At 46.5% G+C, this 17,798-nt stretch overlaps 2 protein-coding genes across 3 annotated transcripts in view; both read left to right on the forward strand.

Annotated features, from left to right (window-relative positions):
- The window catches only part of BEND5 (BEN domain containing 5), a 50,084-nt gene extending 39,426 nt beyond the window's left edge, over positions 1–10,658 (forward strand). For both annotated transcript variants that reach the window (XM_070364863.1, XM_014477919.2), the window contains 2 exons: positions 57–270; positions 10,127–10,658. In XM_070364863.1, the coding sequence (XP_070220964.1) occupies positions 57–270; positions 10,127–10,284 (372 nt within the window). In that variant the 3' untranslated portion in view covers positions 10,285–10,658. The remainder of the gene's footprint in view (positions 1–56; positions 271–10,126) is intronic.
- The window catches only part of AGBL4 (AGBL carboxypeptidase 4), a 1,467,493-nt gene that overhangs the window by 1,252,710 nt on the left and 196,985 nt on the right, over positions 1–17,798 (forward strand). The window lies entirely within an intron of this gene.

Below are 17,798 nucleotides of genomic sequence, written 5' to 3' on the forward strand. Positions count from 1 at the left end.
CCGCTGCCATCCTGTCCGACTAAACAGGTGCTCGCTTGCGTTCTTATCCCTTTCAGGTCCATCTGGGAAGCGGGATTTGGGTTGATGAGGAGAAATGGCACCAGCTGCAAGTCACCCAAGGAGATTCCAAGTACACGAAGAACTTGGCAGTCATGATTTGGGGAACAGATGTTCTGAAGAACAGAAGCGTCACAGGAGTTGCCACAAAAAAAAAGAAAGATGCAGTCCCTAAGCCACCCCTCTCGCCTCACAAACTAAGCATCGTCAGAGGTGAGTCCTGCACTGGAGATGCAGTGACTGAGATCCTGCCCTCAACCCTGGCAGGAATGCACGGGGCACGTTTCAGTTCAACACACCTGCTGAAGCCTCCCCGTGCCAGGCCCTGGCCTGGGCACAGGAACACAGGAGCAGATACGGACCTGGTCCTGGGCAAGCTCACATTAACAAGGCAGATGAGCTGTAGACACACGTGCGGTTCAAGGAGCTCACATGCGAGAGGCACAGAAGGGGGTTCTCAGGAGGCCAGGAGACCCCTAGCTGGAAAATCAGGGAGGGTCCCTGCGAAGTGGGTCACTGAAGCAGGCCTTGAAGGGTCCACCAGACCTGGGGACGCAGATGTTTAAAGAGAGGTACTTGGGACAGAGGTGTGGGATTGGGAAAGGAGGCTGCTCTGTAGAGCAAGTGAAGGTCAAGGCTCAGACACCAGCTCCTGGGGGTCCTAGCCTCGTGCCTGGAGCACTTAGTGAGATGAAGACCAGCCAACGATTGCTAGACTGAGCTTCTTTTCTGGGGTTTGGGAGGGTTTGGAGAGACTCCCTGTCTCTTTGCCTGTTTCCCCAAAGGTAGGGCTCTAACCTGGACTCTCATTTTCCTTCCCTCCTGCCTTCCTTTCTCCTCTTTCTTTCCTCTTCCTTCTTTCTCTCTTCTATCTCTCCCACCTATTCTCCATCTGTTTACTAAGCTCTTATTCTTTACCAGACTCTACTGTGTATGGAGGACTTAGAAAGGGCTAAGACACAGTCTCCATCTGCAAGGAGCTCAGAGTCTCATGCCGAAGGTGAACACAGAAAAGCTAGTTACGGTACAGGTAATGCAAATTACAGAGACAGGAAAGTACACGGGAGCAGAGAGAATATAATAATCGTTAATTATTCTGAGCACTTAGGATATTTCAGGTGAAGGCAATGGCACCCCACTCCAGTACTCTTGCCTGGAAAATCCCATGGATGGAGGAGCCTGGTAGGCTGCAGTCCATGGGGTCGCTAAGAGTCAGATACGACTGAGCGATTTCACTTTCACTTTTCACTTTCATGCATTGGAGAAGGAAATGGCAACCCACTCCAGTGTTCTTGCCTGGAGAATCCCAGGGACAGGCGGAGCCTGGTGGGCTGCCGTCTATGGGGTCGCACAGAGTCGGACACAACTAAAGCTACTTAGCAGCAGCAGCAGCAGGATATTTCAGGTCCATATTAACTCATTTAATCTTCATAACACATAACTCTCCCTTCTGTTGACTGCTAATATTATCCCTGTTTTTGATGTGGAAACTGGACACATAGATGTTAAGTGACTTACCCACATCACACAGTTTTAGGACTAGAGCCAGGAGTCCTAGCCAGGAGGGCTGACTTCAGAAGCTGTGCTCCTACCCACTAGTCTCTAAGTGTCCAGCTGCCAGGTTTTGATGAAGAAAGTAAGACTCAACCAGTCAGTGTGTGCATTTAGAATAGGCCTTGTACCAGATTGTGGAGCAGGCACAAATATGTCCACAAACAAATCAGATAATTTCAGGTATTGATGAAAGGCTGTGATGTATATCTGAGTGAGACAGTAGCTGTGTTAGCTGGGGTGGGTGGAGAAGACCTGTTCAAAGAGGTGGTTTCGAGCTGGGAACTGGATGTGGAAGAGGCAGTCCTATGTGATTCTGAGGGGGCGTGAAAGAGGCAGAATAAATAACAGGTTCAAAGGCCAACATGCTCAAGGGGTGAAGAAGCCCCAGCCAGCTGCAGAGTCATGAGTGCAGGGAGACTGAGGCCAGGGTGGTGGGCAAGGGATGGTCTTGGGCCATGAAGGCCACGATGAGTAGCTTGACTTACTCTTCTTGCAGGAGAAAGATGATATGGAGTCTTCAGTGGGAGGGACTGAATGGGAGCCAGTCAAGAGGCTGATGCAGTGGTGCCATAGACTGAGGTCAGAGCAGTGGAGACAGAGAAAAATGGACAATTGTAGGATATATTTTGGAGGTCCAGATCTCAAGACACAGAGAGATTAGGTGACCAACTGGAAGTCGTGGCTATGAAGTTTCAGAGCCTGGATTGAAACCCACCTGGCTGACTCTGATCTGGGGTTTGTTCTGAAGCTCAGCTGCCTCCCTGGATGGCTGATTCATGGTTAATTGATTTAGGCAGACACTTATTTTTAGACAAGCAGAGGTAACCTGTAGTCTGCCCACTGTCTGAAATGATGGAGCCTAATTTAGGAGGTCATCCTGAGAAAGAGTCCTTCCTGGGGACACAGCCCTGCCTCCCCAAGGGGTGGCCGACCTCTGATTCTGTTACACTTGTTGGAATGTGACTCAGCAGGTCCCTGGTGCCTCCCAGTGACCGACTGTCGCTGTCACGCCATGGTATAAAGTCATCTGCCACGTGTCTGCTTCAGACGTTAGTGTGACCGTGTCAAACTCACCTCCCCGTCCTCCGTGCCTCATACAGGGCCTGACACACTGTGAGCTCAGTCAGGGAGGGCTGAAAAAACGCCACACTGAGACCTGCAAGCCGTCCCCTGATCGACTCTTCACACGGTTTCTTGTGAACCACTTTCCCCCCAAGTCCAGTGCCCTCAGCTGAAAACTTACCTCTCAGATGGTTAAGAGGGCTGCTTGGCTGATAGTTTGGTCATTGTTACTCCTGAGTTGTGAAAACAAGTTTCCCTTCCTTGCTGAGCTGCACTGTAGGGCTGGCATGACTTCGTGACGGTCATATCATTGAAGTTCACGATCGTTCAGTGCTTGTCAACTTTCAGGCCCCTCCCGCCTGCTCCCAGTGAGAGGCGATGGAAAGCGGAAATTGGAAAGGAATGTCAATAAGCTTGAGGTTGAGCCCCAGCCCTGCCTTGCCCTAACTCTGAGCTGTCCCCAGTTCTGTTTACTCTTGTTTCCGCAAGCCCCGTGCAGCACTCACATGAGGTAGGCGCTTGATGTATCCACCTGTAAGGGCGGATCGTAGCCCTTGCCCCGGCAGCCCAGTGGACCCAGAGACATTTTGTATGTGCTTTGGACCCCATTCACATGATGTTCTTTGTATCTGGTTTGGTCCCCATTACTAAGGGACAATCTAGAAGAAAACACCTTAGCCGTATGGCTTGAGGCCATTACAGACTTACTGTCTTCAGCCCCACAGGCCACGCCCTCCAAGTTTCCCTCACTCATCCACTCCTCAATTTTCCAAACCCTCTTTAAAGCTTCTCTACTTTTCCCGTGCAAGTCCACATCTCTTTTTTCAAAAGATGGCCTTGTCTCCTCCTTCACAGAGAAAAGAAAAATAAATCCCACAGCTTCGATCCACCATATCTACAAACTTACCTGGACCGCCCCCCACCCCCCCACCCCCGCCCAGTTTTATGCCTCATGTCCAAAAGAAGAGTTTCCTTGTCTTATTTGGGACTGGTCATTCTCTCTTTCTAAATTTCAGCCCACCTACCTTCCTGAGTACGTTATTCCTTCCACTCAGTTGGTTCCTTCCCAGCTTAAATATGCTTTGATCACTCATTTCTTATGGAAGCAAGCGAAACACTCCCAAGGGGCCACCTACATCACCCAGCTGCTGCCATGTCTTCCTTTTCACATCCAGGTTTCCTGAAAGAGTTGTCGACACTCACTGCCCATGTGCACTAGCAATGCCCCTGCCGTCTCGTCTGGCTTCCGCTCCAGCCCTCTGCTTAATCTGTCCTTGCCAAGCTTTCCTCCGGCTCCTCTTCACTCCAGGCAGGCAGGACTCCACCTCCTCCCCAGCCTGTGTGACCGCTCTTCCTTTACTGAGAAACCCATCCTGCCCCCTCAAGTCTCCTCCTGCCTGTGGCTTCTCGTCCCCATTGTGGGCTCCTCTCCCCCTGCCCTCTCCTCCGTCTCCAGCCTCCTCCCTCTCCCTCTACAAAGCTGCCCTCTGCTGCTCTCACTCCCCTTGGTTCCCATTGCCCCTGGCGTGCACACGGTCCAGAGTTGAAATCCACACTCATCATCTTGGCTGCTGCCTGATGATCCGCCTCCGGTGACCCCTCCGGCCTCGTCTCACACCACACCTCCCAGTTCCCACTGCTCTCTAACCGCTGAGGCCCTCTCCCAGTTCATTCCTGTCCCCACTTCCTCTGATCTGCACACTCTGCCTCCATGTCATTCAGAGAGGCCTTGACTTCCGAGTCCACGTCCTTGACTTCCAACTGTCCAAGCTGATGAAGTAGCCTTGCCATCACTCTTTTAACACATCACCCTCCCTAAAGTCTGCAGTGCATTTCTTATTTATTTATTTGCTTGATGACTGTCTTTCTTCCCCACCCCCATGAGAATATGAGCTTTATGAGAACTTGCTCAGGGCCAGTATGTTGTAAGTGCTTAATAATATTTGTTGAATCAGTGACTGATGGCAAATATATATTTGACCTCAGTTTACACTTTGAGGTTCCTGATCCATGCATTTGGGTGCCACTGGTCACCTCCTCCCAGATGTCCACATGACATCTGCACATCTACACCCCTCACTGCTCGCCTCTTCCTTCACCCCAGAGCCTCTGCCCTGTGTGTTCACAGTCATGATGAAGGACACACCACCACCTGCCAGGAACCCAGGGATGCCTCATTCCGCAGTCCTTGTTCAGCTCACTCCCCATCAGTTCTGCCCCTAAATACCTTTTAAACCATCTACTTCTCTCCATACCCATTGCCGCTTTCTTTTCTCCCCTGCCTTACCCCAGCTGCTTTATATTTAATCAGAGTGATCATTCTAAAACCAAGTATGATCCTGTTACCACCACCCTGACACCTGGTGCCCATTATTAAAGGGTAAACTTCTTATATATGCTCAGTCTTTGAGACTCCATGGACTGTAGCCCACCAGGCTCTTCTGTCCATGGAATTTTCTAGGCAACAATACTGGAGCAAGTTGCCATTTCCTACTCAGGGCGTCTTCCCAATCCAGGAACTCTTGCTTGGAGAATCCCATGGGTGGAGGAGGCTGGTGGGCTGTAGTCCATGGGGTCGTGAAGAGTCCGACACGACTGAGCGACTTCACTTTCACTTTTCACTTTCATGCATTGGAGAAGGAAATGGCAACCCACTCCAGTGTTCTTGCCTGGAGAATCCCAGGGACGGGGGAGCCTGGTGGGCTGCTGTCTATGGGGTCGCACAGAGTCGGACATGACTGAAGCAACTTAGCAGCAGCGGCAGAGTCACCTAGGAAGCTTTTTAACGTGTCATAAAAGCACCTTCATAATCTGGCCCCTGGCCTGGAGCTCCAGCTTATTTTTTTTAGCATATTCCCTTGAACTGTTAAGGTCTTACTATAATGAGCCTCTGTGTTCCAACAAGCCTTGTCCTCTCTCACGTTAGGGAATTTGCAGATGCTATGTCTGGCACCAGAAGCATAGGTCAGACTGCCCACCTAACCCCTGTGCTGCTTTGCCCAGCCAGCTGTTACTCACTGCCCAAGGGTGCTTAGGAGAACCTTCCTGCAGGAGGCCTTCCCTGACCTCTCAGGGTAGGGGACACTTCTGTTGTGAGTCCTAGGGCACCCTGTGCCTGCCTCTGTCCTCTTCTGTCTGTATCTTTGCCTCCTAGGTACCTGGTCAAATAACCCTTTAGAGCCCATAATACTTGCCATACCAGGGAATAAGAGGGAAATTGACTTACCCAAGGCCATACATCTGGTTCGACCAGAGCTGAGCTGAAGTGCGCTTTCAGGCTTCCCTGGGTCTCCAGGGGTTTCTTGTCTTACAGATGTACAGTTCAGTTTGTTGGTTGTTGTTGTTGTTGTTTTAGCTACAGCCCAGCAGGCTTAAAGTCTGTCTCCCATCGCAGCATGCACGCACCGTTTTTAGCCTAATTATTTAAGGTTGCCTTTGACTGGTTCTTCCCATGCAGGCTGTCTTCTGGACTGAGATTGTTTGTTCTGTAAGACTTTACCGCATTTACGCACATTGGACATGTCAAAATGACAAAAGCCTTGGTGCTCACAGGGTTGGTGAGGATTTTTTCTTCTCTTTGGTTTGAAAGTCGCTCTTCACCAGGTAGCCGGGGAATGGGGTGAACACGGACATCACTTTAGAAAGGTGAGAGCAGGAGGGCTGGAGGGGTGTCTCACTGTAATGACAGGCTCCAGAATGACAGTTAAACCCTTATTAAGGTCAAGTGACCTTTTGCAGACTGTCTGAGTTTTCAAATGAGCCACAACATTGAGTTCTGGTTAATTTTTATAACTTTTTTAATAGGACACATTAACGCTGTTATACACTTTGTTAATTAAGCAATAATCTCAAATGCTCCCTCGCAGAGGGAGACATTCCCGGCAACTGCAGGTGATTAATATCTGGAGCCTAATGAAAGCCTTTTAATCAACCTCGGGGGCCATTCAGTGCTCTTACCCCCAGGAAACGAGAGTGATTGGTATTCTGTGGAGGCCGCTGAAAACCTTCCTCCATCTGCCTCTTCTCTGACTCATGCAGGGGCCTCTCGGGGCCAGCACACCCACTCCCCTGCCCCTCCTCTCTCCTTTTCCTCTTCACCTACCCTGTTACCTTCCAGAGAACTAGAGCCCTGGAGCTGGAAGAATCTCCTTAGATGATCGGATTTGACCTGCTTTCAGACCGTGAGACTGAGACCCAGAGAGTTTCCCACTCAAGGTGGCCCAGCAACTAGGTTTAGAGCCAGATTCGAGCCCCTGAACTTAGAGACAGTCCTCTGCGCAGGACACACCCCTCATTTGGTTCAGGTTCCAGCAACATCACTGCAATTGTCTGCCTTACCCTGGCCCAGGGCTGGAGAGGGCACCCCCAGGGGGTTCTAGTCTGTAGGAGAGACAGTGTGGTCACAATTTTATTAGACTGCGGTCAGGGATTTGATAGGGAACAAGCCAGATGTGTCAGGGAGCACCAAGAATGCAGGCAGAGTGGGGTCTCTGGCTCAACCTGGGAGATTCCAAGATGAATGAATCTAGAAGAATGAGCAGGGTTTAGTCAGGTGAAGGATGAGGCCAAGGTAATTGGGGAGGAGATGAGCAAAGACTGATTTGTGGGCCAGCCTGGAGCGGGGCGGGAAATGGAGTCAGCAGAGGTAGGACTGGTGAGACAAGGCTACCTGCCTTCTCGTCTCAGTCCCCGTGGAAGGGCCAGCACGAGACAAAGTGCACGTTGGTCAGGAAGCAGTGAAGGTCAGCTGAAAGCTTCTAAACCCTTCTCCATAGGGAGGAGACGTGCTTCAGAGAAAGAAGGCCTGTAGCACACACACCCGCAGCCTGAGTGGCAGCAGGAGGCAGGCTGGCTGTGTCCCCAGGGAAGGGCTCAGTGCAGAGACCGCGGGGGATCATGCCCACACTTACCTGCTCTCCAGGCTTCGGTCTTGTCTCACGTGGGTGGAGGAGTTAGCACAAGTTAGTCTCCGTGGTTTCTGCTGGTGTTGACACTCTGCACCACTGACTGGATTGCCTGCTGTGCACTGGCCTGGTAGACAAGACTTTGTGTGTGTGCATGCGTGTGTGCCCAGGCCTGTCTGACTCTTTGTAACCCCGTGGACTGTAGCCCACCAGGCTCCTCTGTCCATGGAATTTTCTAAGCAAGAATACTGGAGTGGGTTGCCATCTCCTCCTCCAGGGAAGACTTTGCTCATCCTGCATAGCAGTTCCTCGAGACTGGGTTGCCATTCCTGTTTTATAGACAAGGAGGATCAGGTACAACAAAGTTAAAAATCTTGCTCAGGACTACATACCCAGTGGTTCATTCCCACGCACAGCCGTAGTCCCCTTATGTGCAGAATTATCATGTCCCCTCGGGTTTCCTTAGAAAAACATTCATGCCCCCATTTATTCATTTAACAGGCATTTACTTCCTCTTGCCCCCGTGCCAAGCACTGTGCTAGGCCCTGGGAGCAAACAACGGCATATACATAAAATAACTAGGACAACCCCATACAGGTATAGTGTTCCTTACAGTGTGACAAAATCTTGCAAATTGCAAAATGTTTGTATCACATCCTTCATGGCAGCCTTAAAAAAGATCACATGTGGTTTCTTATCCTTGTTGAGTAGGTGAGGAATCTAGGGCAATGATTTGCCTCAGGTCCCCGGGCTAGGAAGTAGGCCACCATCAGGTTCCAGTCAGGTCCCGTCTGGGGCTCACTCTCTGCCTCATCTCGGCAAATGGCCAAGTCAGTGCAAGTGGCCGTCCTCAGCCTCATTAGTGATCACCTTCCTGAGGTACCACTTCACACCCACCAGGTGGCCGAAACCTTAACGATCAGTTAAGATGTATGCATACTGAACTTTGAGGGCTTCCTGGTGGTTCAGTGGCAACCCACTCCAGTATTCTTGCCAGGAAAATTCTATGAACAGAGGAACCTGGTGGGCTACAGCCCATGGGGTGACATGGGCTGTGTGTGTGTGTCTGTGCACACTCAGTCATGTCCGACTTTGTGACCCCATGGGCTGTAGTCCACCAGGCTCCTCTATTCATAGAATTTTCCCAGCAAGAATACTGAAGTGGGTTGCCATTTCCTAGTCCAGGGGGACTTCCCAGTCCAGGGATGGAACCCACGTCTCTTGCGTCAGCAGGTTGATTCTTTACCAGCTGAGCCGCTGAGCCACCAGGAAGCCTTCAGAATTCAGTATGCATACACTGTAACAGTGGGCAGGTCCAGCCAAGGCCCGTACTGGGCATTTCCTGTCCGTCTGCCCCAGGACACACAGCCTAAGTGCCTGTAATTGCAGAACACAGCAAACAATCCAAGTATTCACTGACAGTAAAGTGGGTCAGTCAGTGGTGGATTAGTCGGACAATAGAACACTACTCATCAGTGAAAAGAAATGACCTGCAGCTGCACTCACACTTCAGCATGGGTAGCTCTCAACACTGAGTGGAAAAAAAGAAAGTCAGATGGATATACAGAGTAGGGAGACACTTGTAAAACGTTCAAAACGGGAAGAGTAGATGATACGTTATTTAAAGATGTGTCAGTCACTCAGTCATGTCCGACTCTGTGACCCCATGGACTGCAGCACACCAGGCTTCCCTGTCCATCACCAACTCCCAGAGCTTACTCAAACTCACGTCCATCAAGTCGGTGATGCCGTCCAACCATCTCATCCTCTGTCGTCCCCTTCTCCTCCTGACTTCAATCTTTCCCAGCATCAGTGTCTTTTTCAATGAATCAGTTCTTCGCATCTGGTGGCCAAAGTATTGAGTTTCAGCTTCAGCATCAGTCCTTCCAGTGAATATTCAGGACTGATTTCCTTTAGGATGGACTTGTTTGATCTCCTTGCAGTTCAAGGGACTCTCAAGAGTCTTCTCCAACACTACAGTTCAAAAGCATCAATTCTTCTGTGTTCAGCTTTCTTTATAGTCCAACTCTCACATCCATACATGACTACTGGAGAAACCATAGCTTTGACTAGACAGACCTTTGTTGGCAAAGTAATGTCTCTGCTTTTTAATATGCTATCTAAGTTTGTCATAGCTTTTCTTCCAAGGAGCAAGTGTCTTTTAATTTCATGGCTGCAGTCACCATCTGCATAAAGATGTGTGCATATGTGTTAACATGAAAAAGAAATTCAGGAGAGCAGTTACCTCTGGTGAGGACAAGGAGAGGGTAGGATGGGGGAGGAGTGTCTGGGAGCTTCAGAGGGACCCCATTAACCAGGGGAGTGGGCACATAGGCATTGTATCTTTATTTTTAAAGTATAAATTTACAGTGTAGATCTCTTTTTCTCAGTACATTTTGTGTTGAAAATTTTAAAAGGCAGCTGTGCCAGTTATGTGAATTGGTACTTTGGAAGTATGTCAGGAGGCACATTTTCCTTTCTCTTCCGTAAAGATATGTACTTGAATGCACCATTAATCCTTGGCCTTCTTGTTTCTTTTCCCTGTCTAGAGTGTTTGTACGACAGAATAGCACAAGAAACTGTGGATGAAACTGAAATTGCACAGAGACTCTCCAAAGTCAACAAGTACATCTGTGAAAAAATCATGGATATCAATAAATCCTGTAAAAATGAAGAACGAAGGGAAGCAAAATACAATTTGCAATAAACTTTGGATTTTTCATAAAGCCTTCTCGTTTTCCTTGCTTGGCGTGTGATTTGCGGGCGATGGTGTTGTCCAGATCAGACCCCACCATGCATGGTGGTGTGCGGGCCAGGAGCCAGTAGGGTTCTGGGGTCAGCCGGCCTGTTCTGAACTTGGACTTCTCACTCCAAAGACCGCAGATGGATTTGCTGAGATTCAGGCAGCAACCTGGCACCAGAGTTGTTCCGGGGATGGTGAAAATCCTGTCCTTTTGGAAGGGGATGAAGTGACTCTGAGTTGCCTATCACTCGGCCAAGAATTTGAGCTGATATTTTTACCATTCAAGGACTTCTATCTTTGTTCCTCTATTTTGTTCTATAATAAAGCTTCATTAATTCTTTGCTGTAGACAATCTTTATCCTCATTTATTTAAGGAGGGATATTAAGTGTACAATGGACATGACCAGTGTCCTTTGAGGGGCAGAACATTCAGGCTGAAGGAAAGAAAATTCATAATGGATGTAACTTCTGTCTGCAGATCTGAAGGGCTGTCTTGAAGCAGATTACTTTCTCTTACCTCAGAGGACAGATCTAGGTCCAGTCACCTCTCCCTCAATGTGATCTGAGACTCAGCTCCCCTGATAATTTGAGTCAATCTGTAAAAGAGTGTGAGGGGATGGTAATTTAGATGTGGTTCAGGGTCACCTTCAGGAAGTTGGAGGCAACATCACCTGGTGTCACTTCATTTATCCTATCTTGTATCTCAAGTGATCTTTCAAGTTGCGTAATTTGTATCTCATTCAGTACCTGCATCTCTAAAGTGCCTGGTGCACAATCAAGCAAACCACATTTGATCTTCCTGTTGATTGACACTTCCTTTCTGTAATGCCTGTGCCTATGAAGTCAGCATCGGGCTTCCCTGGTGGCTCAGCCGGTAAAGAATCCACCTGCAATGTGGGAAACCTGGGTTCCATCCCTGGGTTGGGAGGATCCCCTGGAGAAGCGAACGGCTACCCACTTGACTATTTTGGCCTGGAGAATTCCGTGGAATGTATATAATCCATGGGGTTGCAAAGAGTCGGGCACAGCTGAGCAACACACACACACACACACACACACATATATATACACATGCACACATATATATGTGTGTGTGTGTGTGCTGCTCAATAAATATTGGCAGTCATTTCTGGTTATTGACTTTTAGACATTGGTTGGAAAACTTTGGCGTCTGGTTTCTCTAATGCTTTATCTACTAAACCGTTAGGTCATTGGTGGTCTGTAAGCAAAGGCTCAGGGTCACTAGGGTGAATAGTGGATGTGGCTACCTTTATGAGAAGTTTTATTTTAGTACATAAAATAATTCTCTCTAACATGAAATATTATATGCTTGCTAATAGGTTGTATAAGTGTGAATTTCCTTTTATGGTGTTTTCCCAGCTCTCCACAGACTAGCAATGTGATCTTGAACCATGCACTTAACTTCTCAAAGTCCTTGCCAGTACAATGAGGAAAATAATGCATACCACACAGGCTCTGTGAATAATTAAATAATAATAACAACAATAACAGATACTTAATATGTGCCAGGACTGTTCTAAGTGTCTAGCATAAGTTAATTGATTAAGTGAGCAGAGTTTGTGACACTTAATAGAATTCAGTAAATTCTTGTTATTAAGATGTGTTCATTTAAATGGCGGGGGCAGCTTGGGCATTAGTAATGTGGAATGCATGAGAGGCTTGGGAAAAGCATACATCATATTTGAGCTTATCCCCTTTGCTCCCTAAGCATGACAAACACTGAAAGCCTCCATGCATTTCCCTACAAAGACCAATATGATATGATACCTGCTGAAAGGTACTTTTAGGTTGACAGTGTGGCAAGAGTCATGGAAATACATGTTTAAAATGCTGTGACGTGGAAGTGCTTTAGGTAATGTACAGCTTATACATCAGAGACAGAGCAGGGTTGTGAGAGACTGTGGGGTCTGAGTTCACGTCTTGACTTTACCACTCTTCAGAAGGTCACTTGACCCTTCTGGAGCTCATTTCTTCTAAAGTGGAGGTAATGATTCCTAACTCAGCACTGTTGTGGAAAGTAATCTGGGTAATATCTGGAAAAGGAGCTGGCTAATATCTGGGAAATGAGTCTCAAAGAGCCATGCAGATGTTATTGATCCTTAGCTTGTAAGGCAGAATAAAATCAGACATGGATGTGACAAGAAAGGTCTTACGAGCTGTTTCTGATGGGAAATCTGGATGGGTGGGGCAGGTGTTTTTATACCCTAGTTAGACTGAGACTTTTTGAGCACCTATTGTACACCTGATGCACTGTGACTCTTATATGAAGGCAGGGCCACTGTTCTTATATTCATACAAAAGAGGAAATAGACTCAGAAAAGGTTAAATAACTTTTTGGCCAGGGTCTCAGACTTGTCAGTGGTGGAGCTGAGTCAGAATCCAGATCTAGGCAAAATCTGCCCTTTGATTGCCACTGAAAGCTGAGTGGAATATTATGGTCTGGGCTGAGAATCTAGCCATGTAATCTCAGAGCATGTTTAGGAGAGTCCCAACATTAGTAACCAATCAATGGAAATTGGTCTCATTAATTCAAGCCATTTGGAGAGATGGGAAATGACAGTACCATTCATGGGGATCTACAGTTTCATTACATTCAAATACATACACAAAGCTCAAGTTCATTTCATGTAGCAGGGAATTTCCCAAACTTGCCCAATCTTAAGAATTTGCTGAGGTACTTAAAATACAGATTCCTGGGCTTTGGTTTAGAGAGCTGGATTCAGTAGATCTGGGATAGAGCTGGAAACATGTATTTTAACAGTACTGCCAATATCTGCCCCCGTGGCTCAATGGTAAAGAATCCACCTGCCAATGCAGAAGATACGGGTTCTATCCCTGGGTTGGCAAGATTCCCTGGGTAGGAAATGGCAACCCACTCCAGTATTCTTGCCTGGGAAATCCCATGGACAGAGGAGCTTAGCTGGCTACAGTCCAGGGGGTTGCAAAGAGTTGGTTATGACTGAATATGCACACCACACACCAGGCCAGTTTTGAATAACACCAGTCTAGTAGGCTCATTAGAAGTCCTGCTTTAATAAAGGAGCAAGAATGTTTCCTAAGTAAAAAGACATGTGCCTTCTAAAGTGCCTGGCAATATTTGAAACTGAGAATAAATTTCCTCTTAAATAGCTGAGGATCTGCCCACAAGCTTTGTCCAAAGTTACACTTCCATGCTCACCAAATGCTGTGGACATGATGCAGAAGGTGACTTTCAGTGTAGGCGTCAATGATTTCCCATTGCTTTTACACTTAGATTGTTCCTTTTGCCTCCTGTGACAGGCCAGTGAGCGTGCAGGACAGAACAGTCAATCCTGAGTTGGCAGAGCCTGAATTGATGAGGTTTGGATCCTGTCTTCAGAAGTCCCAGCCATGAGTTCTCTGTTGCCAAACCAAACAGAAAGATGTGGCTTATTTTTACTTTCTAGATGAGGTAAATAACAGTATTAGTGACTGTTCTGTGCCCATGGGTTTCTTAGATGCATTTCTAAATTATGACTTTTTTTGGAAATTATGAAGAAATGAAAACCACTTTATAGAAATCTTTGGGAAAATAGGGGAAACATTCCAAATTGCACAGATGCAAGCATTGTGATGTATTTCTTCTAGTCCTTCGTTCAAGAGCATAAATGTGTATTTTACATACCTATGGTCATAGCGTATGATCAAGTTTATATCCTTCCCTTTCTGTTTAACATATTTCCCTGCTGCTCCATGAAATGTATAGGCATCAGTTCGGACATCCACCCAGTGAATGGACATCAAGCTACAGTTGGGTCAGCCACCTGCCCGGCTGTGGGGCCAACCCACAGGGCTGCCAGTCCACGGAAGGCCTCTCTGCATACTTGGGTCCAGTGCAGTGATGGAATGAGCTTGAGTTTAGAAGTTCAATGCATCTGAGATCAGGTCCCAACTCTAACACCTGGAACCTCACTTGAGGCGAGTTCCTGCAGCTTTCTGAACGCTGGCTTCATCTGTAAACTAGAGAAAGTAGTACCTAGTTTGGGGGTTGTTAGGAGGACTGAGGATGTAATTAAGGTACCCTAACAAGAGTGGATGAATGGCCACCAGTGTTAATGTTGGTTTTCCTCTCCTCACACCCCTTCAGGCCTCACCTGTGTGTGTGCCTATCCTGTCTCTGACCTGCTCTGACCTTTTACATGGTGACCTTGGCTTTCAAACCTGCCTTTGGCCCTCCAGACATCCTGTGCTCATCCCACAGTGCTCAGTACTCATGGGCTTTTCCCTGTGCTGGGCAACTAGGCTCACAGTCCACCTTCCAGCTTTATTCACCCACCTCAGCCTCCACGCTACCACTAGCCAGCCCATTGCCCTTCCTTGAATTTTTAGGTTGTTTATAAATAAAATGTCTATGAAGATTTTTGTGTGCCTAGATTTCCCCTTTATATTTTCTGTCATTTTCTTGGGTTCATTTTACCTGGGTCAACAGGAGTAGCAAATTTATCATTCTTGATACATATAATGCATGTGACTATGTTTTAAATTATTTTTCCAACCTAACAGTGAAAATCAGTACCTCATTCTAATTCCTTTGGTTATTTCCGAGTCTGCACATCTCTCCAGAATTTGGTTTCTTGTTTATACAAACTGAAAGCTTAACTTGTAAGAATTTCCAGCAGAATTCATTTCATTTTCTGTATATAGTTTTCTCTGGATCAATGTGTTTGTTTACCTTGGACATATTGTTACTTTTATATCTGCAAATAGACATATCAACAGATCTTTTCATCACTTCTATTGAAGGGATGAATCAGTTTCTGCCAAGCAGCTTCATAGGCTCATGGAACCTAAGTGTCAAAAGTGAATGTTAAGGTCCTCCATCCAGATCTCCTCTTTACTGAAAGTAAATGCCCATTCCTCCAGGCATGCAGAATTCATCTTCCTACCAAAGAGTCCATCCAATTATTGCCATCACTAAGAAGTTTTTATGTTGAGCTAAAAATCTACTTGACTGAAACTTCTGAGGCCACTCAAATTCTCTCTTCTGAAATCACGCAGAATGCTCATAACCCTCTGCAGAGTTGAAGGGGGCAATCTTGTTTCTTCGTGGACTAATAAAGAGCTTGAATTCCATTCTGCCATTTCCCACCTAGGGAAGGTTGCACAGGAAATAGTGAGGACTCTGGGGATTTCTCTGGCAGTCCAGTGGTTAAGACTCTGTGCTGCCAATGCAGAAGATATGGGTTCAATCCCTGGTCAGGGAACTAAGATCCCACATGCTGTGCAGTGTAGCCAAAAGATTTATTAAAAAAGAAGAAGAAAACCAGAATAAAATGCAGGCATGGTAATAATCACTGCCAAAATAAAAGTGATGCCCAGAAATCAAAGAATTAAAAAAAAAAAAAAAAAACAGAGTGAACACTCTGGATTTGGATAGCCCTGTGTTCAGATCTTGACTGCCACTTATGAGTATATGACCTTGAAAAAGTTCTCAATCTCCTTTATCTTTAGTTTTCTCATCTTAAAAATGAGACTATTATACCTGTCTCAGTTCAGTCAGTTCAGTCACTGAGTCGTGTCTGACTCTTTGCAACCCATGGGCTGCAGCATGCCAGGCTTCCCTGTCCATCACCAACTCCCAGAGTTTACTCAAAATCATGTCCACTGAGTCCATGGCACCATCCAAACATCTCATCCTCCATCGACCCCTCTCCTCTTGCCTTCAATCTTTCCAATATCAGGGTCTTTTCCAATGTGTCAGTTCTTCACATCAGGTGGCCAAAGCATTGGAATTTTAGCTTCAGCATCAGTCCTTCCAAAAGAATATTCAGGACTGATTTCATTTAGGATGGACTGGTTGGATCTCCTTGCAGCCCAAGGGACTCTCAAGAGTCTTCTCCAACAACACAGCTCAAAAGCATCAATTCTTCAGTGCTCAGCTTTCTTTAAAGTCCAACTCTCACATCCACACATGACTACTGGAAAAACCATAGCTTTGACTAGATGGACCTTTGTTGGCAAAGTAATGTCTCTGCTTTTTAATATGCTGTCTAGATTGGTCATAGTTTTTCTTCTAAGGAGCAAGCGTCTTTTAATTTCATGGCTGTAGTCACCATCTGCAGTGATTTTGGAGCCCAAGAAAATAAAGTCTGTCACTGTTTCCATTGTTTCCCCATCTATTTGCCATGAAGTGAAGGGACCAGATGCCATGATCTTAGTTTTCTGAATGTTGAGCTTTAAGCCAAGTTTTTCACTCTCCTCTTTCACTTTCATCAAGAGGCTCTTTAGTTCTTCTTTGCTTTCTGCCATAAGGGTGGTATTATCTGCCTATCTGAGGTTATTGATATTTCTCCTGGCAATCTTGATTCCAGCTTGTGCTTCATCCAGCCCGACATTTCACATGATGTACTCTGCACATAAGTTAAACAAACAGGGTGACACTATACAGCCTTGACGTACTCCCTTCCTGATTGGAACCAGTCTGTTGTTCCATGGCCAGTTTTGTTGCTTCCTGATCTGCATGCAGATTTCTCAAGAGGCAGGTCAGGTGGTCTGGCATTCCCATCTCTTGAAGAATTTTCCACAGTTTGTTGTGATTCACACAGTCAAAAGCCTTGGCATAGTCAATAAAGCAGAAGTAGATATTTTTTGGAACACTTTCTTTTTTGATGATCCAGTGGATATTGGCAATTTGATCTTTGGTTCCTCTGCCTTTTCTAAATCCAGCTTGAACATCTGGAAGTTCACAGTTCATGTACTGTTGAAGCCTGGCTTAGAGAATTTTGGGCGTTACTTTGCTAGCGTGTGAGATGAGTGCAGTTGTGCAGTGGTTTGAACATTCTTTGGCATTGCCTTTCTTTGGGACTGGAATGAAAACTGACCTTTTCAAGTCCTATGTCCACTGCTGAGTTTTCCATATCTGCTGGCATATTGAGTGCGGCACATTCACAACATCATCTTTTAGGATATGAAATAAATAGTTCAACTGGAATTCCATCACCTCCATTAGCTTTGTTCATAGTGATGCTTCCTAAGGCCCACTTGACTTCACATTCCAGGATGTCTGGCTCTAGATGAGTGATCCCACTATTGTGGTTATCTGGGTCATGAAGATCTTTCTTGTATAGTTCTGTGTATTCTTGCCACCTCTTCTTAATATCTTCTGCTTCTGTTAGGTCCATACCATTTCTGTCTTATTGTGCCCATCTTTGCATGAAATGTTCCCTTGGTATCTCTAATTTTCTTGAAGAGATCTCTAGTCTTTCCCATTCTATTGTTTTCCTCTATTACTTTGCACTGATCACTGAGGAAGGCCTTCTCATCTCTCCTTGCTATTCTTTGAAAATCTGCATTCAAATGAGTGTATCTTTCCTTTGCTCCTTTGCCTTTTGCTTCTCTTCTTTTCTCAGCTATTTGTAAGGCCTCCTCAGACAACCATTTTGCCTTTTTGCATTTCTTTTTTTGGGGGGATGATCTTGATCTCTGCCTCCTGTACAGTG

This window comes from Bos mutus, chromosome 3 (genome assembly GCF_027580195.1).
Source record: "Bos mutus isolate GX-2022 chromosome 3, NWIPB_WYAK_1.1, whole genome shotgun sequence".
Classification (NCBI taxonomy): Eukaryota; Metazoa; Chordata; class Mammalia; order Artiodactyla; family Bovidae; genus Bos; species Bos mutus.